Source organism: Rhipicephalus sanguineus, chromosome 9 (assembly GCF_013339695.2).
Source record: "Rhipicephalus sanguineus isolate Rsan-2018 chromosome 9, BIME_Rsan_1.4, whole genome shotgun sequence".
NCBI classification, from domain to species: domain Eukaryota; kingdom Metazoa; phylum Arthropoda; class Arachnida; order Ixodida; family Ixodidae; genus Rhipicephalus; species Rhipicephalus sanguineus.
In genome coordinates this window covers 79969399-79994504 of record NC_051184.2, presented here as the reverse complement: position 1 = coordinate 79994504, position 25106 = coordinate 79969399, and the positions used below count along the sequence as shown (strand labels likewise).

At 47.4% G+C, this 25106-nt stretch overlaps 1 protein-coding gene across 1 annotated transcript; it reads right to left on the bottom strand.

The window, feature by feature from the left end:
* Window positions 1-1030: 1030 nt before the first annotated feature.
* LOC119405359 (MIF4G domain-containing protein B) lies at window positions 1031-23914 on the bottom strand. The gene is made up of 6 exons (XM_037672198.2): window positions 23693-23914; window positions 22315-22469; window positions 11392-11584; window positions 9422-9540; window positions 6186-6494; window positions 1031-1464 (listed from the first exon to the last, which is right to left on the bottom strand). The coding sequence occupies exons 2-6, from the start codon at window positions 22465-22467 to the stop codon at window positions 1180-1182; spliced, it is 1059 nt and encodes a 352-aa protein (XP_037528126.1). The 5' UTR covers window positions 22468-22469; window positions 23693-23914; the 3' UTR covers window positions 1031-1179.
* Between the last annotated feature and the right edge of the window lie 1192 nt (window positions 23915-25106).

Genomic DNA, 25106 nt, shown 5'->3' with positions numbered 1-25106 from the left:
AGCATTTCGTAGAGTTGCGCCAGATCGGGTCTTAAGGAAGTTAGCTTATAGCCTTATTTCGCGCATTTTAATTTGTTTCACTTGCAATGATTGCTTCGCCTTTGTAACGAAACTGTGTCACTTTGTTCTCATGAAAAGTTAGGACACCGCCCCTACCCGACGCTCCACAGCTCCATATGCCCATTCTGCAAAGTACCCGACGTTCTCGCACATTTGCTCCCGGTGTGCCCGTGTCACGCAAACCACTACATGCAACCGGAAACTGATGTGAATCAAGCGCGACAACCTAACAAACACCACCCAACCGAAACGTTGATGTCCAAGCTCGCCCTTGTGGACGTGGAAGTCCAGCCAAAACTCGTCGCCAGGGCCGAGAGGGCAGTCGAAGCCAGAGGTTTCTCGGACTAGGGAGCTCTTCCACCTCAGGGTGATACCGGGCGTCGCTCGCAACATTGTTTTTACAAAAACAAATGTTTATTTCCTCTCCTCGAGTTCAAGGTGATCCTCATCCTGACTAACGTGTCATCGCTGCCCTTTACCTTTCCCACTACTTATGTCTCTTTAATGTGTTTGTGCGCCCACACATTACGAACTTACGAATACTATTTATTCTTACATGTGCACATACACAACGATGTTTCATGCCTCCGAAATTAGGCAAAAGAAAACTGACAAAGCTGTTTCCTTGCTAAGCCCGTGAAAAACAGGACTACAGTAGGATAAGCAGGAAAAACATTTAAAAACAGCTCAGTTCAAATACGTCACTGTACTTATACCACGGAAGACTTATACCAAGTGGCTACGTCCTATGGCTTATCCTTAAGAGCTTTCCACGTCCACTTCCTGTTTATATTCTTTCTCAAGGCGGTGTTCATTCCACGAAGTTCATTTACTTCAGCGCATTGCACTACCATTCTCTTCTGGTATTTGTAGACTCAAAGCCATACTTATCGATTAATTGTTCCCTCCTGTCTTCTTCCTGCTATCGCACTGAGGTGAGGGACTCTGCAATTAACTTGTCAATATAAACAAATTAAAGACATCGCAAAAGCCATGGGCGGCAATGCCAAAGAGCTTTTAGTTTATTCAAAAAAAGAAAGAAAGAAGATATAGCCATTCTGCGTGGTGGAAAACCTTCAGACAGGACTTTCGTCTGCGAATGCTCACTGCCAAGCAGTTTCATTCGGCGACGCGGCATGGCAGGGGTAACGAGTTTTGAACATCGTCACACTCCTCTGCGGCACCGTCACTGAGCCTAGTGTAGTGGAGTTGCTGCTCGAGTGATAGCTTCCACGCTGAAGCGCGCAGCTCTACAAGTTCGAGTAGGGTCAGGCGATTTTCCTCGGAGGCATCTGGCGACAGGAACGCATCCCGCAAGCAGGCCACTAGCGCCACCATGCGGGTGGGGGCACCTCGCTCGGCAGCTTCGCCGGCCGTCGTCAGCGCACTGTGGAGGCACTCGACCTGCAGTGACATTTTTAAAGCTTTGAGGTAATCATATCCTAAAGGTCATCGTTCAAGTCTGTAGTAGTCCGACTAAAAAAACACCGAAAAATATGGGCAGCTTCAGCTTGCCTAACGTCGCGATGGCTGATTAAACAGCGCAGCTGGTGGCATCAGTTCGCCAACGCTCGAAACACCCTTCCTTCTCTCTCACCAGCACCACCTGTGCTCGAGCGCGCGCTACCATTGGGGGGCATGCGCTCCGTGGATTTCATGCGTGGTGGTTGCGTCGTCCGCGATGCCGAGTCTTCTCCGCCTCTCGCCGATCGTTGTGCCGCTACGAACGGTTGCGTCGTCCGCTACGCCGTACACCTCTCTCGGATTGAGTTTCGACTCTCTGTGATGTCCGTGCCTCTGGCCGATCGTCGTGCCGTGACGGTTCCCACGTCAGCCAAGCCGAGCATCTCTCACCGATTAAGGCCCGCCTTTCCGCGATGTCCTCGTGCGCCGGCTCATCGTGCCCCGTCCATGAACTCCGCTGACCGGATCCCCCCACTTCTACTCTTTCCTATTACTCTTTTAATCCCTCCTTATCCCTTCTCCCTGAGAGCTACTGCTGAGGTGTCATCCTTGAGATAGACAGACGGGGCTCTCATTTTTTTCTTCACTTCCTGTTTTTTTTTATTATTAATAATCACTCCCCCCCCCCCTACCATTGGCCGAATTCTTTCAACGGCAAAGCCAATGTCGCTCCTGTTCTCTCCTCCTCTACACATTACCAGTTCCGCTGCCGCCATATATCCTCACCGTTGCTCTTCTCCTCTCTACCCAGCTTCACCTTCAGGTCGCTACCCTTTCTCTACCAGGCTCCACTCGCTACACTAGGCTTCCCTCTCACCCACTTAGTTATACCAAAGCTCTCTCCCTCTCGTCAGGCTTGGCTCTCGCAGCTGGGCTAGAAAGTGCAGACGGCGGGTACCGAGGATTTACTTCGGCTTTACGCAGCTCCGCTGTTAGGAACGCTAGGCCTGCACGCAACACGTAGCACATCCACAAGTCAAACATTCTGCACAGACCAGCGCCAGTGCATGAAACTACTTGGAGAAAAGACCTTATACAGGCGTCCTATCGGGCGAGAAGTCCAGTTAACAGATGCAATATTGCGTGGCAGAAGCACACAATAGCACCAGGAGTCTCACCATGTCGTTGCGTAACGAGCGTATGGTTTAGAGCTTGCGACCCAACACAATGGGCTCAGCCATAACTCATCATCAGCCACAACATCTATAAAATCTGCAAATACGTAGGTGCACACACTACCTTACAGACGCGTACTGGGTAATTTGTTACAACGCAAGATGGGGATGAATTATGGCTTAGCGGGTACTTCGCGACTGTAACTGTCTTGGCGCGCTAAGAGTTTACGACGGACTCTAAGACGAGCCGTCTGCTGTAGAGAGCACAGCTCTGGTTGCTCAATCATCAGAGCAATGCATTCGACACCAGACAGCTTGCCAACGGCGCAGACGGCAATTTCGTCGCGCGCTCGCGCGGTCCGTATTAATTTGTGGCCGACTCTACCTGTGCAATGGCACCACTAATCAGCTTGGCATAGCACGTAGCAGGAGTGGGTGCGACGGGTGCGACGGAACCCACGCAAGGGCCTCCGAGCTCTACGGTGGCAGGGTGCATCGGAAACCTCGAAGGTGGAGTCGCTCAACAATGGCTGATGAAGGTAAGAGGGAAGCCAATATTACTAGAATAGGTTCAGTGTTCAAACTACCGTGGCTGCCTAGACCCGCCACCGATTCTCAGATCTCATGGCGCCGCTGTTCCTTCTTGCTCGGTCAGCACGGCGTGGTCGGGGCGGCGCTGCACTCTGCACGCGGCTGTGCGCGTGGTTTCGCGTTGTGTCTACATGAGTGTTTACCTGCATTGTCGGTTTTGCGATCCTCGTAGTGTAGCCGCACAGTGCTGACCGCGGTAAGCAAGTGACCGATGCCGATGTGTTGTGTTCCTGGGTACACACAAGTGGTTATGCGACGGATACCAACAAGTCAGCCCGACATTTCTTCTCTGCTCCCAGTGACGAGACGCTTCGCTACACATAGAACAGGTTCCTTCCGCATGCCGACAAAAAGCTCTGAAGGAAGTCTAAAGTTTGTAGCATCTATTTTCACGACGAAAATGCCCTCAAAACTACGCAAATGTCATCAACGGAACGGTTCCTCGAACAGCGCGTGAAAAATGAAGCCTTGTTGAAGGTGCGATCCCAGGGTTTTTTTTTCCAAACCTACCTTCTTACCTATTGAAGCCGCCCCAGAAGCGGAAAAAAGAGAGCATTCCGGAGACAGCTTGTCTGCGGCCTCCGAGAGCAGGATAGTGGGTAGAACAAGCCTAACATTGAGCTCGATTCAGACGCATCCTTTCTGCTGGAATTGAAGAGCTCACACTGAGTGACACAAAGCGTGTCGCGATCCGACACTTTCGTTGCGGGGGATTACGCTTGGACACGGCAGTGGTTTCCTCATCGCATTTTTCTGTCAGCCGAGCTAGCAGAGTTGTACAACAGAAAAGTGCGTCTTCGTAAGAGACAAAAAGCTGACTGCAGTAAGCGTGCGCGGCAAAGGCTTGCTTCAATGGCAGCGTCGCCCCTATTGACGACCTCCAATAACTACTAATCACAGTTGACAATTATTTTAGTTTGTGAAGGCGAAGGGGCTCATAGACGCAGCTGTTGCACATGTCAATGCAAATTTATTTCCTCACAGGCTACTTGCGCGTTCTGTCGCACTCAGGAAAAACGCATCCAAAGAGATGCGTCAAGTGAGAAGTGACAACAAGCGCTGATGCAAAATAAAATGAAATTTTTCGAAAGGAAGGCGATGAGGGCAGCAGCAGCAAGATTGTCTTCTTCGGAGAACATTATGAAGTTGAAAGAGCAGTTATCAGCTAAGGATTCAGTGCAGTTCATAGATCGCTGCCACCCATAGAGGAGCTGGATTTTGAAACTTCTCTGGGGCAAGACAAAAGCTCACAAGGAATGCGATGCACAAAGATGTTGGAGCTTAACTGCCTGCTACTTCACATTGCAAGTCTTGAAACATATATGGCTTGCTGCGCAGCATGACGCTTATCCCAATTACCACGAGCAGCCTACTCAATCAGATGGTATCAGGCGTACCTTGCGAATATTCATGGCTACAGTGCAGCTGCTCTTCAAGCACTCCATGCCTCCTAAACGCGCAAGCCCGGTGTGCAGACGTGCGGAACACTTCTGCTCGACGAGATTAAACTGAACGAGTCTTCAACAAGTCACCTGATAAATTTGATGGTTTTCTTGACTTCTCGACTCCAACGGGACAAAGCGGGGTTATGTTCACCCCTGTGTTGCACTCACACTTGTTCATCCCTTTATACGTCGCACTTGTGAATGCGGTGCTCTAATGAAAGAAAGTAATGCTGCCTGCTTTGCTTTTCATCCCGAAATAAACTGCCGAGAGCGCTGCCTTGAATTTATTCATGGTACTTCAAAATATGTACACCAAATGGCCCACTGATTGCTACGTCAGGGTTTCTTCACTCATTTAAAATGGTGGGGCTGACACGAATAGTTGGCACTTTCCTTAAAAGTACTGTTAACTCGACCCTGACAAAGAAGTAGCGCGTTTCCTAGCCTGTTACTGCTGAGCAGTAACGTAACCACAATTTTTTGGGGGGGGGAGGGGGGAGTTAACCATACTTCATGTATGTGCGTGTGTGCGTGTATACATACACAAGTGAAATGGAAAATTTACGGGTAGTGAGGGCTTGCATGATAATTGATGGTAGCGCAGGCCAAAGACACGGACAAAAGAAGGCACATGAGACACCACAGGGCTTGAACCCGCCATCCCTGGCTACGCCCCTGCTGCTGAATACTTACATTGCAGTCTAACTGAAATGCAAATGCAACTTAACTTTGAAAGAGACCTTGACGTCTCGGTGGGGATGTAACGGGAATGTTCACCACGCTTCTTTACTAAATGCCTGACAACAGCTCAGTATACAGTGCAGCGGAGGGCCAAGGCTGCTCGAGCTCGTGAAAACACACTTCAAAAGCGCCCTCCGGGAAAGCGCAGCGGTGTTTTTCATAACCCGGTAAAGTTTTTCTATCAATCCGCTAAACACAAGGCCATGAAAATATTAAAAGTTTCATAGGTTAAAGGACCAGTTGCTATTGTAAGTTGCGAAATCGGAGGACCCGAGCGTGCCCGCCAATATAACAGCTGCACTCGCGTGGAGCTGCTTGCAGCTCTCCCGCCTCAAGCCAAGGCACGGGACACCCGCGATGTATGGCGACCGCGGAGAGTTTGACAACTGAACTTAGTATAGTAACGTTGAGCGAAAGTGCCGTAAGAGTTCTTGAGGGATGTATACCTTTAAAACCAGAACAAAGCAGAGCGGGTCAGCGAACAAACGGGTGTCCATGACACCTTAGTAGAAGTCAAGAACAAATGCGTATACACAGGGCATGTGTCGCGAAAACAAGACAGCCGCTGGTCAATAAGAGAAACAGACGTGATTCCAATAGAAAGCGAGTGCGTGAATGGGAGGCATCGACTTAACTGTGGGGATCAGAAGTTAGCTCTGATAACGTGCCTGCAGCAAGCACAGAACCGGGTTAATGTGCCATACATGGCAGAGACCTTTGCCCTGCAGAGGGCGTAGTCCGGCTGATGATGATGATGGTGGTGACATACCTTCGTTTGCCAGTCCAGGTCAGGCGAGCGCAGGACAAGCTTGCAGGAGTCGCACAGAAGCGCCGCGAGACAGAAGATGTGTCCGGAGTGGCACGAGCCCACCGATGCAGCCGTTCCGCTTCCGGGGATGGCCGACAGAAGCGTGGCCATGAAGCTCACGAAGGCAGTCAGTTGGTGACCGGCATCATGCTCCATCAGCGGTACCGCTGGCGCCTTAGCGGCGGATCTCCGCAACGGGACGTCGCGCTGCTTGAACCAGTCGCGGCAGGCCCACAACAGCCGATCGATGAACATCCCGTCCAGCTCAGCCTGTGGCATTATGCATTGGCAATAAAAGCACAGATACGTAAATTAATCGACATGTAGTAATTGATTGTAAATAATGGTAAACTTTGGATACGTAAATAAAATTTCAAAAATGACACTATGTTAATGTGACGCAGCTTGGAGGTCGAAGACTAGCAATGGCCTATCCAGGAACGCTAAAGGGAAAAAACGTCTCCTAGCATATATTTGTGTGGTCTAGCCTGGCCCACAAACCAGCCGGAGCTCGTAATAAACTTTATTCACTGAGTTCCACCAATACAGTACTATATTGACGGAAGGGCTCACAAAAATGCTACTAACCGCTGGACTAAGCCTCCACTAATCCCTCAGTCCTATATTTACATCAGGCAGAGGTGGTGGTGACCATGACACATAGCAAAATTATCACAATAACTATCCCAAGTTAGACAGATTGCACACGTTCGCACTAGAGTGATCATACACGGCAACAATGCAGGTTATACGCACATATGAAAAACTAAGAAGCATCAATACCGATCATGAATTAAACGCATTATACAAATGTTCCTAGAAGATGGTGACAAAAAAGACCGTGCGAACACATTAGTTGGTGGGCATATGGAGATAAAACTAATGGAGGTTGTTTAAGTGTTGAGGAATTCGAGAAGCTCATTAAGTGTAATGTAACTGGCTACATAAAAAGTCACAGTTTCTCCGCAAGGGCAAAGCAATCAATGCGATGGCAAGAAAAGCGGCCCGTGATGGACGCGCTGCTACGCTGCAAAAATATCTACCCCCCGGCAGCAACTACCGCGCGAGGGCAAGGGTCTCCCTGCGCAAATATTATAAGAAGCGAGCGAGCTGGCAGACGACTTTTAAATGCGCCCGTTGCGCTCCTCGCGCCATCTCGCTGGTAATGAAGAAACGCTTATAAGTGCGTGCCGTCTCTGAGTCTTGCCAGCGGTAAAGGGTGTGTATATAACGCTCGCCGTTAGCTACCTGAAGGATCTGCGTTTTGTGGTGTAGTGGTTAGCGCCACGCGCTGCGGAGCGATAGGTCGCTGGTTCGATTCCGCGCTTCGGAAGCATTTTTCTGAATTATTTTTCTTTGGGACATATATATATATATATATATATATATATATATATATATATATATATATATATATATATATATACACATCATTATACATATACGGTGCATGACGGCGGCGGCAAAACCCAGCCGAGACTGTCCATATAATTGCTATTGCAATACAATGAAAATTGTAAATAGCATGACAATAAGACAGAACAGATAAGGGTACGCGATATTGTGGCTCAAATTTGGAGCACTGCGATGCGCATTTGATGGCGTTGTGTGTCAGTCGCACATCAACGTTGTAATAACAGCCTTCAGGTGCCTTTATAGGCTCTTCTTTGACCTTTCCATAGCCCTTGTCCCCTTCGTAAGCACCACGTAGTTTTCCGGCGACTTCCCTGTCTTTTTTTTTTAAGACATGGAAGAGAGGAGAGCGAAGTGAAACAGCTGAAAGTAGCGCTCGTCCCTAGTGCAGATTCCTTGTGTGTCGCGTCTTTTCTTGCGCTCAGTAACATTTTATCATTGTGCATGAACTAGGCACTCAAGAAGTCCTTTTAAGTCATGACTCCCCGTCTTCATTTTCTCCATCCTGCTCTCTCAGGAACTGTAGAGCCGACGTGATGGTGCAAACACTGAACAGCAGGTTAGGATGTGTTCATTTCATATTAGATTCATTTATTCTAAGCAACTGGAATACTTATTCGTCATATCTTTTCATGGATCGCTCAAGGGTTTAGAACTTAACGGTCTTGCGTGATGACCTCCAAACTTTGACTGAAAGTACTTTCAGGAAGAGATTCGACCACAGCGGCTGAAAACAGCGGCTGGGATACTGACGAAAAAAGGACGGGTGCCTCGATAAAGAGAATTCTTTTCAATTCGACGGACTCCAAAGCCACCCGCAAAAAAACTTGTAGGCTCACCGATGCCCCTGTGCACACATCCGCCCTTATTCGGTTATTAAGGCGAAAGCCTTAGATGCCTCATCAAACGCAGAAAGTGACCGTCGGTGGCGTCGGCGGCGTCGGCTTCCCCCGTCCGCTGCGTCCACACGAGTGATGCAAAAAATCATCATCACGGGATGACGTCACCACAGGACGCCGTAATGACGTCACAGATCACCAAAATTTGTGACTTAATTAGACGTTATTATGACTGACGTCACGTGTTGATGCCATCACATAGCATCGTCGCTTTGTCAAAGGAGGACCGATCCCGGGGGCAGTGCAAAAAGATGTCAGGTGCAGAAAACTTGCAAAGCCTCTGATCCTGCAGGCAGTTAAAACCATGGAATGTGCAGAAAGCTTCCGGAGGGTGGCGGCGCAAGATAAATAGATCGACTGAGAAGAAGAAGGTGGCTTTCGCCTTCGAGTCGTCTTAGTTGATTGCATAAAGGACCCTGCGAGTTTTTCTCTGCCATAGATATTCTAGCAGACCTGACAATTTTTCAATTTAGCCGAGGCGAGTTTTGAGTGAGAGACATGCTGAGGGGAGTGAGTGACGGTTAAGGTTAAAGTTATTGGGAAGTAAGCCCATACAAAGACTGCTTATGACACTCCATTCAGGATGAGGACAAGACGCTTGCGGCGGCGTTTGTGATGTCTTGACTTCTTTCTTGAGTCCGTCTTTGCATGGACTGTCTTTTAGGAGGAATACTTGCCAAGTAGCTCAGCTCTCATTTATCCTGAAGACAAGAGATACGGTGCAGATCACCGGTCTATTGACGGATACGAATTGTTATGGTAGTTGTGATGGCGGTGTCGCTACACACCTAACGACTGGTTACGCAGATGTTCTTGCATGGGAATTAACAAAGAGTTTCGTTTTAAAATAAGTGTAAGGTGCATCCTTGAATGCTAATGGCTCACCGTGATGACGCTGGCGCAGAACCTCGCCGCCGGCCCAGCAGTGTCGTCGTCATGGATGGCTTTCCAGAAGACTACGCGCACAAGTCGATCGACTTCCACTGGCGTCAACGAGTCGGGCTCTGAGAGTAAACAGTGCATAGTTCACGTTGGACAAACGCGTGTATTTCCAGCGCTTGACGATGATGATGATGATGGCGATAATTTCATTGTTCCACCAGATAAGGAGGCCCCCTACTCCCCGTCCCTGGCACACAGGACTCGGTGAAGGGGCTGGCACCTTCGCCAGGCGGATGGCTTGTTGCTGTGAAGCAGGGTCCTCGCTCCGCATCAGGGCTTCCCAGGCCTTTTTTATCATTTATATAAGCTTTATCTCCTTGCAAGCTACCGCGCTCTCACATTATGTCGTCGAGGGTCCCTCTCGCCCCTCAGTGCTTGCACTTATCAGTGACTGAAGTGGTTTGGTGAGATAAATTCATACGAAGCAGAGGGATCGTTAATTACGGAATGCACTCAACATTAGCATTGTTCGCAGCACTGTTTCACAACTCAGAATATGTTGTGAACTGGTGTTAGGCAATTAGCAATTATCATTTGTCGGTAGCATGCTTGTGAAGGGTAATGTCATTCTGCACATGTGCCTAGCCATGCGGCATTTCTTTAATTACGAGCATTTTCTTACAACACCCGGCAGAATATAAATCCCAGTTGTTATTATAACAGAAAGGTAATATTTGTACCACAAATATTAGGCCGGATCTACAACTTCATTAAATATATTGTGTGTAAGGAAACAGTAAAAGTTGGCTGATTAATTACTGTAATCAAATGACATCGCATTAAAAATAACTCGACTTTTTCGAGAGGACAACAAAAAGTACTAAGTGTCTGCACTTTCGTAAAAGGCTTGCAGCTTTGGCAAACTTCTCCCGAGTTCGCAGAAATACCCTGTATAAAGTCACAGAATACAAGGAGCATATACATAAATGAATAGCCGAGAAGGATGGCAGGCAGCGTCCTATGATAGGGAGCTACTTACGAAACAAAGGAAGAGCGTGTCACCAGATCGTGAAAGATACTTCTGGGAACGTGTCACATTGCCCAAACAATATCGCAAGACTGTCCACACAGCGCATTGCGTAGCCTAAGTACAGTAAACAATACGATAGGCTTCCTAAAGGCTAGACTTTCTTACTTTATAACTGAAAATTACAATAGGTAGTAGCGGCCATTTTGTATGTTCGCTCAGCAACTACGCCGCCTACGCAGCAAAAGCAAACGCGACTTCGTTATGCTAGCATCCGTGAGCAAGAAAACGTCCCCTTTGTCCACTGGTTAAGACAGACAGACAGACAGACAGACAGACAGACAGACAGACAGACAGACAGACAGACAGACAGACAGAACAGACACAGACAGACAGACAGATAGATAGATAGATAGATAGATAGATAGATAGATAGTAGATAGATAGATGATAGATAGATAGATAGATAGATAGATAGATAGATAGATAGGATAGAATAGATAGATAGATAAGATAGATAGATAGATAGATAGCTAGATAGATAGATAGATAGATAGATAAGATAGATAGATAGATAGATAGATAGATAGATAGATAGTAGCTAGTAGATAGATAGATAGATAGATAGATAGATAGATAGATAGATAGATAGATAGATAGATAGATAGATAGATAGATAGATAGATAGATAGATAGATAGATAGATAGATAGATAGATAGATAGATAGATAGATAGATAGATAGATAGATAGATAGATAGATAGATAGATAGATAGACAGACAGACAGACAGACAGACAGACAGACAGACAGACAGACAGACAGACAGACAGACAGACAGACAGACAGACGGATTTCTTACGTAGTATACCTGCGAATGTACAACTCTTGACTGTTCAGATAAGTTGTTTAGTTTTTTTTTTTTTGAAGACCAGACAAGCTCCTACCTGACAGAGCCCTCTGCACGATGCTGACGCGGTTGCTTGTCGGTGCGTCATCACGGCGTTCTTGCTTCTGTGGCTTTTCCAGATCTGGGAGTGTGGCACCCGCGTCCTCCGCGCTGCTGCTGGTAGCCCGCTTCCTTCGGTGCGGCCGCGTCCGCCGTGTCCTCCCTCTGGTCCAAGACCTCGTCGATCCACGCTGCGTGAAGGAGTGTACATGAGTAGCATGCTTTACTTACCAGGGTGGCTGATTGAGGTAGTTGACTGTGCATAATCTTATGTTTAAAGCGCATGTGTTGAACAGCATCTGACACTGTCTTCCATCGTCGTCCATGTTCTACAAGGGACAATGATATAAGAGTGGACAACGATGCTAACCGTCTATGACTGTTTTTGTTAACCAAACGATCACTCGTATTTATACATTAAAGGGACACTAAAGAGCAGAGCGATTTTTCTCGCATTAGTAAAGTAGTCTTCCACGATACCAAAAACACCACGCTTGCTGCGAGAAGACGCTTAATAAGCGAGAAAACGCGCAAAAAGAAAATACAGGTGGCGACGCCACCTTGGAATTCCCGCACCATTTGCCGTGACGTCACATATTTTTGACGGCGCCTGCTTGGGCCTACGTAGTTCCTAATCGGTTAAATCGAAGTACATTGTCCACTGAGGGGGCCAGAGACTTGACATAAAGAGTTTGTGGAAATTTCGTCGAGCCAGTGGCGCCAAAATACGTGAAATGCTCTTTGAAACCTTTTACGTCACGAATTACAATGTTCGGCGCGAAATTTAAAAATGAAACTTTGAACTTTGTTTTCTCCTCTAATAATAAACCTATGGTGGTGAAATAAACTACACAAGAGTTCTCCGAGCACACTTTATCGATCTAAACCAATTCATTGTTTCTCTTTAGTGTCCCTTTAAATAATAGTATAATGTAAGCTCATTGAAATGGGTACATTGCACATTGAATATTTTATTATTAAAATGCTACGCCTATGTTGTACCACATGTCTTATACAATGTGCCCTAGCTATCTCTAGCTAGAGGTTTAAATATGTCGACGCACTATGGCGAAGTGACCAAATGTATGTTAGACTATTTCATGGAGTAAGTCACACTATATTTCTAATAATTGCCTAATCAGGCACTTTTGATTAACTAACTAATGAAGCAACGAAGCTGTCTAAAAAAATCCAATTAGAAAGCTGGAGATCGGTTTGCAAAACGTTCGATTAGACAGTTTTTAACGTTATATCTATTAGGTATTGCCATTTTTCTGCTTACTGCAGATGCCCGCGAGAAAAAAAAAACACCGCGTTAGATGCCCGCTTGCGCGCCGGGATCGCAGTGGTCCTAATGCTTCGCGTAAAACGATATGCTTCCCTCACGACGATTCATGACAGCGATAAGCAGACGCAGCGGTTATCGCTTGTGTTGTCGCTAGCAAAACATGCGTCATCGCACAGCCACCACCATCGTCGCTGCCCTGTCGAGGCAGTACACCCGGCCAAATGCTATGGTCGCTTGCACGCTGAACGTTAGAGAGCACTGCTATCACGGCGCGCATGGGCGTGCAAGCGGGCATGTCACGTGGTTTCTCTTTTTTTGTATTTCGCGGGCATCTGTAGAAAGCAGAAAAACACCAATACCTAGAATATATAAAGGTAAAAACTGCGTAATCGGACGTTTTGCAAACCGATCCACAACTTTCTCATTAGAGTATCGTACCAAGCTTCGTTGCGTCAAAAGTTAGTTAATTGAAAATGCCTAATTACGTAATTGATCGGAAAACAAAAATAGTGGACTTACTCTATGAAATATTCGTCAACATACATTCGGCCACGGCGAATCGACATATTTTTAAACTGGTTAGAGATAGCTGGGGCACCCCTGCTGCAACATCACCACCACCACCACCACCCTGTATATTGCCATCGGGTAACACCTGATTCTTGAATTTATTTTGTGTTCTTGCTAAACATTTTGGCTAGTCCGCCTCACATAATACTCCTACGTGGATCGTACCTGTATGTATTCGTAAATTTAAAAAAATCAGCGAAGCTTGCACTAAGCCGCGCAATGCTTGATGTGGTGGACCTCAAGGTCCGCCGGCAACCAGACTGTCGTTTAGAAGAATAGACGGCACGTCCGAACGAACACTTTAATGGAACATGAAGAAAAAAAGATGGTTTCGTGCCCTCGAGCGAGCGGCAGCTCGTGAGGAGCAGTCACGATGATGATTAACGTTCATCTGCTAGGTTGGTGAAGACGAAGTTACAACATCTTCCCGCGCCCAACAGATGGCGTCACTCGACTTCCAGTGGGTAGAGCATTTGAACAGGGCGGTTGACTATGGCTTCGCCCGGCAGACGAATAGAACAGGAGCACACCCTTTACACACACTTGTCTGCCCTTGAGAGATGAACTTAACCTGGGTCATCATATGAATGGGCTTTCTTTCTTGAAGGCACGTCAGGTTGTCGACGAGATGTCCTTAGTCGGAGATGTACCTGGTAGCATTCACTCTTCAGTTCAGTCAAAAGTCCATGTGATGAAGTCGGCTCTCTTGTCAGCTTTCTCTTGCATCTCATTAAGCACGAAGTGCTTCGTAGAGCATTCATACGAGAACTGAACCACTCCATCTCAATTATTCGTTTCAATGGTTTTTTCGTGCTGACAGCATGAGAAAACGTCGTGGCGGCACATTCTGGAACTTCTGCTTGCATGTCTTGACCAGAGTCTTCTGGCCAACTTGAAGAATCCCCGATCCATTTTGATTCCTGCCACCGCGGTCCTCTTTGCTGTAGCTTCTCTGCTGATATGTCTCTTTTCTGTCTCTCGGATTTTCTTTGCCTCGGTGGAAGCGCCGCACGAAGGCTGCGTTGTCTTGTGGATTTTCTCCACCCGGTTCCCGACGAAGGTCTTTCTTGTTCAATGCTCGATGTGTCCTCAGTTTGTTGTCCAACACAGTTTTTTCATCAGCTCCACCATGTAAACTTTCTGAATACCAATTATCTGTTAGAGCGTCAGAAGCACAGTCCTCTTCTACGCATGTCTGGAGTACAATGACTGTAGAACAGTGAGTGCTGTTGCTTCGCAAAGGAATTGGCCCTAGCACAGTCCATCCTAGTTTAGTCTGCACAGCCTTTAGATCTTTCCATCTGTTGCACACGCTTCTCACGTCACCAGTCACAAAATTCCAGTAGTAGTCGGAGCCTATTAGTAGCGCAACGGAATTTCCGTTGTCTCCCTCTAGAGAAAGTGCTCGTGTATCCATTCCACTCTCTTCCATTTTCTTTATAACTTGTTCGCCTGGAATTGGGATGTGCTCGCTACAGATGTCCTCTACTTCTAAAGCGTCGATTATAATCGGTTCCTTCGTAGCCTCTTCGAAAATGCTGACACGGACTTTTCTCATTGTTTTCTGCGTCTTGTGACCTCCGAAAACTCCAACTGTTACCGTTTCTTCTTGCAACAGCTGGCAGCCAAGTTGGCGAGATGCTTCGATGGTGATGAAGCTCCGCTGACTCCCTCCATCGAAGAGTACCCTGTAGTACCTTGAAGACATCGTGCCTGCTATCTTGGCTGTCAAGGACTGTAATAATATAACAGGGCTCGCTTGTTCCGAGAGGAGATTGACTGCTGTCGCAGAAGCCTCGTTTGCCTTCTTCCAGAAGTCCGGGTCACACATGGATGTTGCATGTCGTCGAGAGCATCTGTAGCATTTTTGTCGTCCCCTGCAGTCTCTTGCCATGTGACCTTGCTTGAGACAACGAAAGCATCGCCCGGCCTTGGCGAGAATCTGCTTCTTGACCGCCAAATTCGTTTCGTCGTCGCAGACTTCGGCACGATGCTTCGTCGACTTACAAAATAGACATGGATCAGGCTTCCCCAGCACACTTTGCAGAGACGCTGCTGACGACGTAGTACGATGCCTTACTCGTCGCGGCATCTCTCCAGTTGGTTGAGGGATTTCAGGTCTTGGGGACGCACACGCCGCCAGAGTTTCTCTGCAATGAAGCTGATGTTGGAGGAACTCCAGAAGATCTTGCAGCTCTTTCTCGATTTCTGTCGTCCTGTCCTGTGGGTCCCTTTGCGCTTGCATCGTTGATACCGCAGTTGTCGTCGGCTTGTGAAGTTCATGATACTTGAGCACCAAGTCGGATGGTAGGACTCGCAAGAGAATCTCCCGTAGCATGGAGCAGTATGTATTGGGGCTTGTTCCAAGCGCTTTGAGACTCCTGACATGTACTTGCACTTCGTCGTAGAGGTCTCGAAGTTCGGTGGTGCTAGAAGACGACAAGACTGGCCTGAGATCTAAGAGGCTTCGAAGATGTTCCTGAACGATAATCCTCTCATCCCCGAAGCGTTTCTTGAGGATATCTATCGCGTCTTCATAGCACTCCCCCGTTGCCTGGAGTCCGGAAATGGCTGCAGCGGCAGTTCCAGTGACAACCGTGCTCAAGTAGTTGAATTTCTCGGCAGCGCTGAGGTCGTCGTTGTTGTGCACTGCCGTCGAGAACTGCATCCAAAATCCATGCCATTTTTGTCGGTTGCCGTCGAATTTCTGCAGTTCTAGTTGCGGCAGTCTCGACCTGAAACTGACGGAAGCTTGGCTCGTCGTCGGGCGCGAGGCTTGAGGCGACTGGTTGTTCAGAATCGCAAAGCGAAGCTTTGCCGTCGATGTGACAATCTTGTCGCCATATTTGCTCGCGTCTGTGATCTCTGCCTCGATCAGCTCGTCAGGCGTCTCGTCTATTAGGCTTTCATCAATCTTCGTTATCTGTGCGTAGATCGCGTTGATTCGGTCAATTGAAACGCTGACCTGTGACGATGACAGCTCTTGTTCTCGTAGGAGGCCTTCCACTTCTTGGACGATGCCATCCAGTTGCGAGCGCAGGCACTTTCGTCGTCGGAGTAGCCGTTCCATGGGTCAGTCGGCAGCCGGGAACTCTTCGTCAAAGGCTCAGGGGTCGCAACGCGACACCTTGAATCGATGAGGCGTCGTTCGGAAGATCCCGGGTTTCGGCACCATGTGGTGGACCTCAAGGTCCGCCGGCAACCAGACTGTCGTTTAGAAGAATAGACGGCACGTCCGAACGAACACTTTAATGGAACATGAAGAAAAAAAGATGGTTTCGTGCCCTCGAGCGAGCGGCAGCTCGTGAGGAGCAGTCACGATGATGATTAACGTTCATCTGCTAGGTTGGTGAAGACGAAGTTACAATACTTGAAACAGCGAAACTGGACGATTCTGTAGACTAATCCGGTTGCTTCTAGACTGTTTCTTGGCCTTAGCTAGGTGATGAAGGTTGTTTCTAGGTTTCTTCTAGGTCGTTGCTAGGCTTTAGCTAGGTGATGCTAGGTTGTTTCTACGTTGATTCTGAGCGCAGTGAGGTTCGACTTAAACCACAGACAGTCACAGAGACGACACGGATGTCCAAACTCCACAGACAAACTCGCGCTGAAACCAAGCGTTCGCACCTCTCATCAGGGTGTCGGAACGAAATGTTTTTCGTTTCGGTTTTAGTTTCGTTCCACCGCAAAAAGTTGCGTTCCGTTTCTGTTCCGGAAAAAAATGTTCCGTAACGGTTCGTAACGTTTTTTTTAATGGAAAATTTTGAAGCTAAAGTAATCATCAAAAAAACATTTGATTTGTGACGTAGTTACTTGCCTTCCTCCTAAGAAAGCGGGACTAGGGTAAAACGCGTTCTTCAGAGGAGCGGAAGTAACTGTACGATGAATTCCTACTAACTAGCACAAACCAGTATACCCTTCAAAGTCATAGTATTTATTTTTTCCAAATTCAATCACGACTTTTAGTGGGCTCAGTGCTTTGTGTCAAGGGAGTGAGCACGATCTCAGAAGCAGCACGTCACTGAGTGCACTCTATGATGTGCGAGACCGCTGTTTTGATAAAAAGATTGCCAGGCCTGCGCGGAATGCGCAGCACAGTCACAGCGAATGTTGGAAGAGCGGACTTCGTAGAGCCCGTTGTAGAGTCTCTTAATCATCGCCATAAACGCCATAAATCATCGTAATTTTTCTGAAGTACCGAAGTTCCCACCATGTCATTTTTCGTGATTGTTCGGAGAATCGTGGTAGCTGCTACACATCTGTAAAGCATTATGTGCGCTTTGTGCTGTGGCTGATGACGATGAATTATGGCTGAGCACTTTGCAGTGGGTGGGAAGCATTAAACCACACACTCTTTGCGGAATTAGCATTGTGTGATGGCTGGTTGTCGTTTTACTCTTCTGCCACGCTGTATTACATATGTTAACACGATTCCTTGCCCGACATGACGCCTGTATAGAGTATTTTTGCGAAGGAGTTATAGGCACCAGCGTGGCACTGTGGTGGAAGACTCGACTGCCACGCAGGGGGCGCGGGTTAAAATCCCATCCGATCCTATAAATTTGTTTCTCATTTTATTTTTTCTTACTTCACGCGATAGTGGTCACGGACACGGGCGGCGGCGGACAACTATGGTGCCAAAATCAGCTGTTCTGACCTCATAACAGCCTTCGCTGTAACAAACTTCGGCGCCGACAATGCCCTCTCCCCTTTGGCCTGCGTGACAGGCCCGCAAATGTCCACTTGCGCTAGTATCAACATCTCTGGTTGCCACTGTTTTCGTTTTTCGCACAATTTCAACATATCTTTGCTTTCGAATTGCTGCCTGAGGTACGCGTTAATACTGTACCCTGAGATATGCTCACATTGCATGAGCTCAGTTGTTCCAAACTGCGAAGTTTTCTCGTGAACCGAAAAACAATTGAAAAAATTTCGGTTTCACTCCGGAACGAAATAATATATAAAGTTTCGTTTACGTTTTCGTTTCGGTCAAAAATATCGTTTTTTTTCGTTTTTCGTTTTCGGTTTTTGTTCCGTTCCGACACCCTGCCTCTCATAGATCTACGGGCACGTCGTCGTTGGCGTAGGCCTTCCATCGCTTCGGGGTCTTCCTGCAGCCGCCGTTGCCTTTCCCGTAACCTAGTATTCTCTCGTTGTACGTACTCGGGGTCTTCGGCTCGCCGCCGTCGCTTTGCCGCCATTTGTTGTTGGGCTAACTGATGCCTTATTCATTTTTAGTGGACCAGTGGTGAGTAGTGGGATTTAACCATTTTCTGTGGCACATACCCGTTTATGATGACGGTAGTCTTTTGGTTCGTCGGACAAGGAACGACTTGCTAAACAGCTTCGCCGTTAATAAATGAAAGGGTAGGGACTTGGACCTGTTGGTGTTCCATATTGTTAAGGTAGGGCAAGGTGAAGACACACATAGGGACAGGAGCTTGCTCGTCCTCGTCTTTTTCGTGTATCTTTGTGCGGCACATCGCGCTGCCCCACTGTATCCACATTCAACTTTCGCGCTGCAAACCTTGCGGAGGCTCCCGAGGTCCGACCCTTTGCTCGCCGCATGTAACGCGCCATTGAGAGCCGCAATCTGGTCACGTGACGCTCTGCGCATCACGAGGCATGCTCGGCTAATGATTTAGTCAGAGGCAAAACTTACAATCAAGGCGGAGTCGGCGACGGGTCATTGCAGCAGGTGTGTGGCCGCAAGCCGGGTGCGCAACTGGGATCGAAGTTGACCGTCCAGTTCACAGGAGTGATTGTGACTACTTCCAATGCTGTATTCAACTATTATGGAGATTTCTAATGTCGCAATGCGTTCGAGCCCGCATCCTCAAGCTGGCAGCGCTAGACCTTAGTCGATAAGCTACGATGGCGGGTTTGCTGTGATCATCCGCTTTAGATATCTCAATAAGTGCAGTTCAATAAAGTGAATAGTTTGTTCTATTGCTAAGTTGTACACTTTGTGTTCCTTGAAATTTGGCTGTGTTCAATTTCCATGATTTCTTAATTAGCTTGCCGATGTCTGTTGGTTTGAACGCTTTCTCTGAAATGCAAGAATTTGCTATATTTTCGGCTGTGAATGCACCGTTATATTTTCCATGTTCTCGTATATTTAGAAAAAAAGTCGTGGAATTAAGCTCCTACCAACGCTTCAAAATATTTACAAGTTCGTTTTAAACTCTCAAGTTGTTACTAATTGGACTCTGCATTGTGGGGGTCACTGCTTTAAATATAAACGTTATAACTTCATTGCTGTAGAGTATGGAACAATAAAACGCAACCGAAAGTAGCAACATTCACATACACACACGCAGCAAGGGCTATGGCCTTATTCCGGTCATCCTGATGCATGGCCTAGAGAAAGTAAGTAGCACCTATGGTTTCATAAACTCGTTTTATCAAAGCAAGCCGTGATTTTCTTTTATTTGTCGAGCAGAGTATAGCGATAGAAGCACTGCAATATGCTGAAAGAAAATATTTTTTACTTCCATCACATGGAAGTCTGGCGAATCTCAGTATAGCTAACAGAGAAATATCTTTGATTGATTTGTCACATAACGCGAAAATATAGGCATCTATACCTACCCTATGAAGGGTAACAGCTTGCGCTGGACTAATCATTTCGAGCTGTGTCTCCGGCATTCGGAGGCGACACACCTAGATCATATATGATTAACTGACACTATTGGCAAAGTTGCTAAACTGTTTGCTCCCTGTACGCTGCAGTTCTTACCTCCTGCATTCCACGAGAACTAGTCGAAGACCATACTTTACAGTCTGCCTCGAAGTTTCTTCCGTGTCATTATATTACGCAGTCGGGTAACAATCCACCTCTGCGTTTCGCGCGATGATTGACGTTTCAAGTGTTTCCACGAGGCAACTGGGGCCACATGTTGGTAACGGAGATGTGAGCGATGCGTTCATTTATACGGTCTCGAAGATACGTTTTGAGAGCGCTGGAAGATTTGTATGCTACGTGCACGTTAACACACTAACAGCCGTTGTACGACTATTTCTGCGGAAGTGCAAAATGTTGTGATCACTCTGTAGCGGCTTCATAAAATACGTAGACATAACGACCAGTTTGATGACGGTGAGATGAGTTAGTGAGTGCGCGTGAGAAAACGCCAGAGTTTAATCTTAGCCGAAGTGCGAGGTAAAAGCGAAAGAGGCCACCCGTGCACCAAGGCGGTGAAATGGTTGAAGAGGCAGCGCAATAAGACAACTACACAAGAAAAAAATTACACCATCTCCCGCTAAAGGGGACCATGAAGCGATGCGAAGCCGGAGCACTTGCACGATCGCGTTCCGTTGGCGATCGTTGGGCATGCTACCGACCTCGCGTCGTGGAACGCGAAGAGGAACGCTACGCGCGTCTTGTCTTCCCTCTAGCCTGGCCGTTAATTCTCACAGGGCGAGCGGGGAACGCGGTCGGCAGGCGTGCGAGAGGGGCAGCGTAGGAGAGGAGGGAGAGGGGGAGGGGACGCGCATGCGCTGGTGCTCATCCAATGGCTCATCGCGGCGTTGCGCAGGAGAGAATTTCGGCCTGTCTAGCCCGCGTTTCAGAGGAAGAGTGGAAAGGGGGAGGGGAAGTGGAGAGGGGGATGGGAGAGGGGAAGTAGAGAGGAGGAAATGGGAGAGGGGGAGGGGGGAAGGGGAGAGGGTATGCGCATGCGCAGTAAGGGTGGTCACGCCGCACACCACCACCACCACCGGATTGAACACCGCCTTAAGATACTTCGCATCTAAAAAACGAAAAGACCAGACGAGTGCTAGGCGGGTCTTCTTGTTCCTTCTTTTGTCATTGTGCTATTCCGCACCTTGTTCAGGTATGGACACTTAGAAACTCGCCCGAATTTCAGTTGCTGCATGGTTACATGGTATTTTCAAGGTAACAAGAAAGCCCCAGGAACTGGTAATAAACTAGTGCTGTAGAAAATGAAGTTCTATAATGAAGAACAGGCGCTTCTTGAGAGGAGAAGACGACGATGAGTTTCGAACGGACCCTCTCTGTTCCATTCAGTTTCTCGCATTCTTACTATTAAGTCAAAAGCCTTAGATGCCTCACATAACGCGAAATGTGAATGTCGGCGTCGGCGGGGTCACCAATGAAGGTCAACGAAGTAGCCGTTACCTAAGACAATTCGAGAATACGAGCTCGATAGTGAAGAGATAACAGGTACCATTGACTGCCCTATACTCGGTGTCACACCAGCAGTCGCCAGCCATTCAACGGCACCAACATTGATTTTATGTTGCGTCGCCGTTCCTCACCTGCACATTCGCCTCGGATTAGTGCTCATGGGGTGGTCTGCTTAAAATTGAAAAGATTTTTTAGTGTCACTTAAGATGCTACAGGATGTTTAACACTAACCGTTTCCTTCGATAGACATTTGCAGCAAAATGAGGTGCTTTACAAATGGCGCCAGCAGTACGCAGCTTCAGATTACGCCACGATATTTTCAGTCTGTCATATCTCGTTTAAGGATGCTGAGAACTGCTGCCCACATCGGTGAACACCGGGTCTCAGAAGGTAACGTTAGAGCCGCAATGTATTTTCGTTTATTGGCGTTTATATGCTTTGTACAATTTTATCTGCTTATGTCGCGTATAGAGGAAGGGTTCTTACGTTTATAAGATGCAAAAGGTTACGCTGCGTCACCGCAAACACAATCCGCTCAACCCAGTGCATGCCACACTTTTTTTTTTCCAAGCCAGTCCTTTCTGTGGAGGGCTACCAAGCTTGTACAATTCCACGTAGGAATGCCCCAAAGCATCCGGCCTACTTAGAATACCCAATCCCTACGCCTCCCTGTGGGAAGCCGCTCTTTCCAGCACAGCCCTGGACGTGGACGACCATCTAAGACGGAGCGACTGGGCAAATCGGTTAGCGGCAGCAAAGGGGTACCTAGAGTGAGGGATGCACCTCTGGGACCGCACAAGCAGAGCGACCCTAAAAATAAAGTTTTCTAATACTCTTACCTCGCGGTAGTCAATGAAATCACCAAACTAGCTAAATTACAGTGAATAGGCATTGACAACGCATGGAGGATGACTCACGCTCGAATGTGCCGCAGACACTGCGGGAGACTTCGTGCAAGACTCTGTCCCGGTTGTGGCCGATGACGTCACACTATCACAAGCGCCGTCCGCACCACCAGTGGCCGTCGACGGTACTTCTTGATCGGCGTGTTCCTCGCTAGACGCGCTCATGTCTGCAAGAAATGGGATTGGATGATTACTTACATAAGAATAAAAAATAGTAACCGTGAAAAGTCGATGAAGCCGCGGTACCATCCTGGCAAATCACGAAGCTTCATCGTGCATTCCTTGCTATCTTATTAATTACTAGCGTAATAATGTACGGTCGTCGGCGCCGGGTTTTTCACGTACGACGCCGCTACCGAAATATGTTATTTATAAAAGAATCACCTAACATTATCGAATTTTACATTTCAAAATGGCATGATTGTGAGGCCCGCCGTAGTGATGGACTCCGAGATAATTTTTGACACCCGCACGTTTTTTAAAGCAAGACGAAATCTTATGTTCTTCTTTTGCATTTTCTCGTTATATAAATGCTGCCGCCGTGGCCGGCAATACAGCCAAGGGCCCCACCCGTGCTTAGTAGTGCAACACCAGAGACGCTAAGGGAACGCGGTGGGTATTGGTTTAAGAACTACGGGTTAAATATACACCCCAGAATACTGACTTCGTTCAGCGGGACAGTCACTCCCACGCTCTGAAAAGGAAGAACCCTTTGCGACACGAATGAAGATTGACTGTCCATAAATGCATGAAATTCACATAATTTGATGCCAATGTTCTGGAGACCCAATTTAAAGCAAGTGATATTGTTAGGATAAATTAGTTTATTTTATAGCGACTGATTGCAATAACAACACAAACAATTATCGAAATATTATACAGTCACTCATGATATACTTATTCATAAAAAATACAACGACCCACTCCAATCACTTGCGATAGTTATCTACTGGCGGCGATCGCATTCCTAAAAAGTTTTAAAAAACATTTCAATATTCCTGCCGAAAGCCCCCAGGTCTAACATCAAAACACGGTACCGATTTCACCAAAGCGATCGTGTGTAGCAAAATATTTTACCCAGAAATTACGTAAATAAACTTTTGGTAGCAATAATGTTTAATTTAACGTTTGCTCAGTGTTCGTGGTCTTCTTGGCGACAGTGCACAGAAGTCGCGTAAGTCGCGTAAGGCAAAAGTAAGTCGCGTCTCCAAACGAGGACGCCGTGTCGCAAAGAGATAAGCAAGATACCCTACAAATCCAGCATTCGGAAACAGCCCCTGCCGTTTTTTTAAAGTTCTCAAGCGTAAGGCAAATGCGCGTCATGTCGTTCGAAGAAACCGTTCGAACGACGTGCGCTAGAAGGTCCAAAGACAACCTTGTCCCCGCTCACCTTCAGATTCCTTCACGTCGGGTGGTCAGGCCCTGTTACACGTCGCTGCCGACGATCGTACGAAGGCGGCTTCGTTCCAGGCAGAACTGCAGAAGAACAGCCACCAGACGTTGGTCTTTCGGCGTTTCTTCGCAGCGTTGTCGAACGAGCGATCACTAACAGCGACGATCTTAAATCTAGCAGCTATGCTGCGGTGCCTTGCAAACAGTACCGACGGTCGCGCTACCGCCCACCACGGGCAACGGCCGGTCATTCGTATCTTGTTGATCACGTTTGATGGTTCGAGTTACGTCAGCGTTCCGATAACGGCCACGACATCGACGATATCGCCATTTCTTGGATCGAAAAACTATCGCACGTGAAACCCACGCCTGTCTCAGAAGGACCAGAGAGACCGCAGAACCGACACGTCTTCGGTTTATTGTTGTCAGAACGAGCATAAAAAAATAATAAGATTGTAGAGCGTGCCCCTGGCCACCTCTTCTTCCTCGTCAACAGCTCCATCTTCAATCTGTTTTCTACATCTTCCCGCCGGCCAGATTCAACCGATGCAGCCTTCGAGCGAATACAACAGCTGAATCGGTCTCTTGACCAGTTTTCCTTCAGATGTCCGAAGCAAACATGTCCTCACTAGTCCATCCTTGCCTGGGAAAATCTTTTCAACCTTACAGAGTTTCCACTGCCTTTTACGTGCTTCTCCAAGCAGAAGCACATCTGCTTCTTGTATAGCTGTGTGTCCAGCCGTTTTTCTGCTAGCACACTTCAGCTCCCTTAAATACTCTTGTTTCCATCTGATCCACCATGTCATCATTGCCTCTTTTCTTCTACTCCAGTAATTCAGCAAACTGTTTTCACCAGGTTTGTCGTATTCTTGCTTGTTAATTACTTGCTTGCCTCCTATAACATCCGCCGGTGTGATGGGTTGTGGCTCGTTGGGATCGTCATACACGTAAGTAAGAGGCCGGTTGTTAATTACTCCTTCTGCCTCAACAACCACAGTCCGTAGTTCTTCTTCATCCAGAAGTCGAGCTCCTATAGCTTTTGTCATTGACGTTTTAAAGCTTCTGATGAGTCTTTCATAAAATCCTCCCCACCATGGAGCTAACTCTGCAATGAACTTCCATTTTACTTGCAGGTTGCTGGTATACTGTTGCACCCTTTCGTCTTCCATCTTTAATATTTTGTTTATCTCTTTTTCGGATTTCTTGAAGGCTCTTGCATTGTCACTATAAATTGTTGTGCACAATCCTCTTCTAGCTACGAATCTTCTGAACGCTTGTATAAACGCTTCCGATGACATCTTCTTGACCAACTCTAGTTGTACAGCTCTTGTTACTGCACACGTAAATATCACAATGTAGAACTTCGTAATTTTGCTGCCTTTCTGCTCTCGAGCATTTAGCGGTCCAGCGAA

Coding starts and splice junctions, on each gene's coding strand:
- LOC119405359 (XM_037672198.2), bottom strand. CDS start 22,467: ATGAGCGCGTCTAGCGAGGAACACGCCGATCAAGAAGTACCGTCGACG. Junction 6,495..9,421: donor TCTGCGCCAGCGTCATCACG/GTGAGCCATTAG, acceptor ATAATGCCACAG/GCTGAGCTGGACGGGATGTT. Junction 1,465..6,185: donor ACCTGGACTGGCAAACGAAG/GTATGTCACCAC, acceptor ATGTCACTGCAG/GTCGAGTGCCTCCACAGTGC.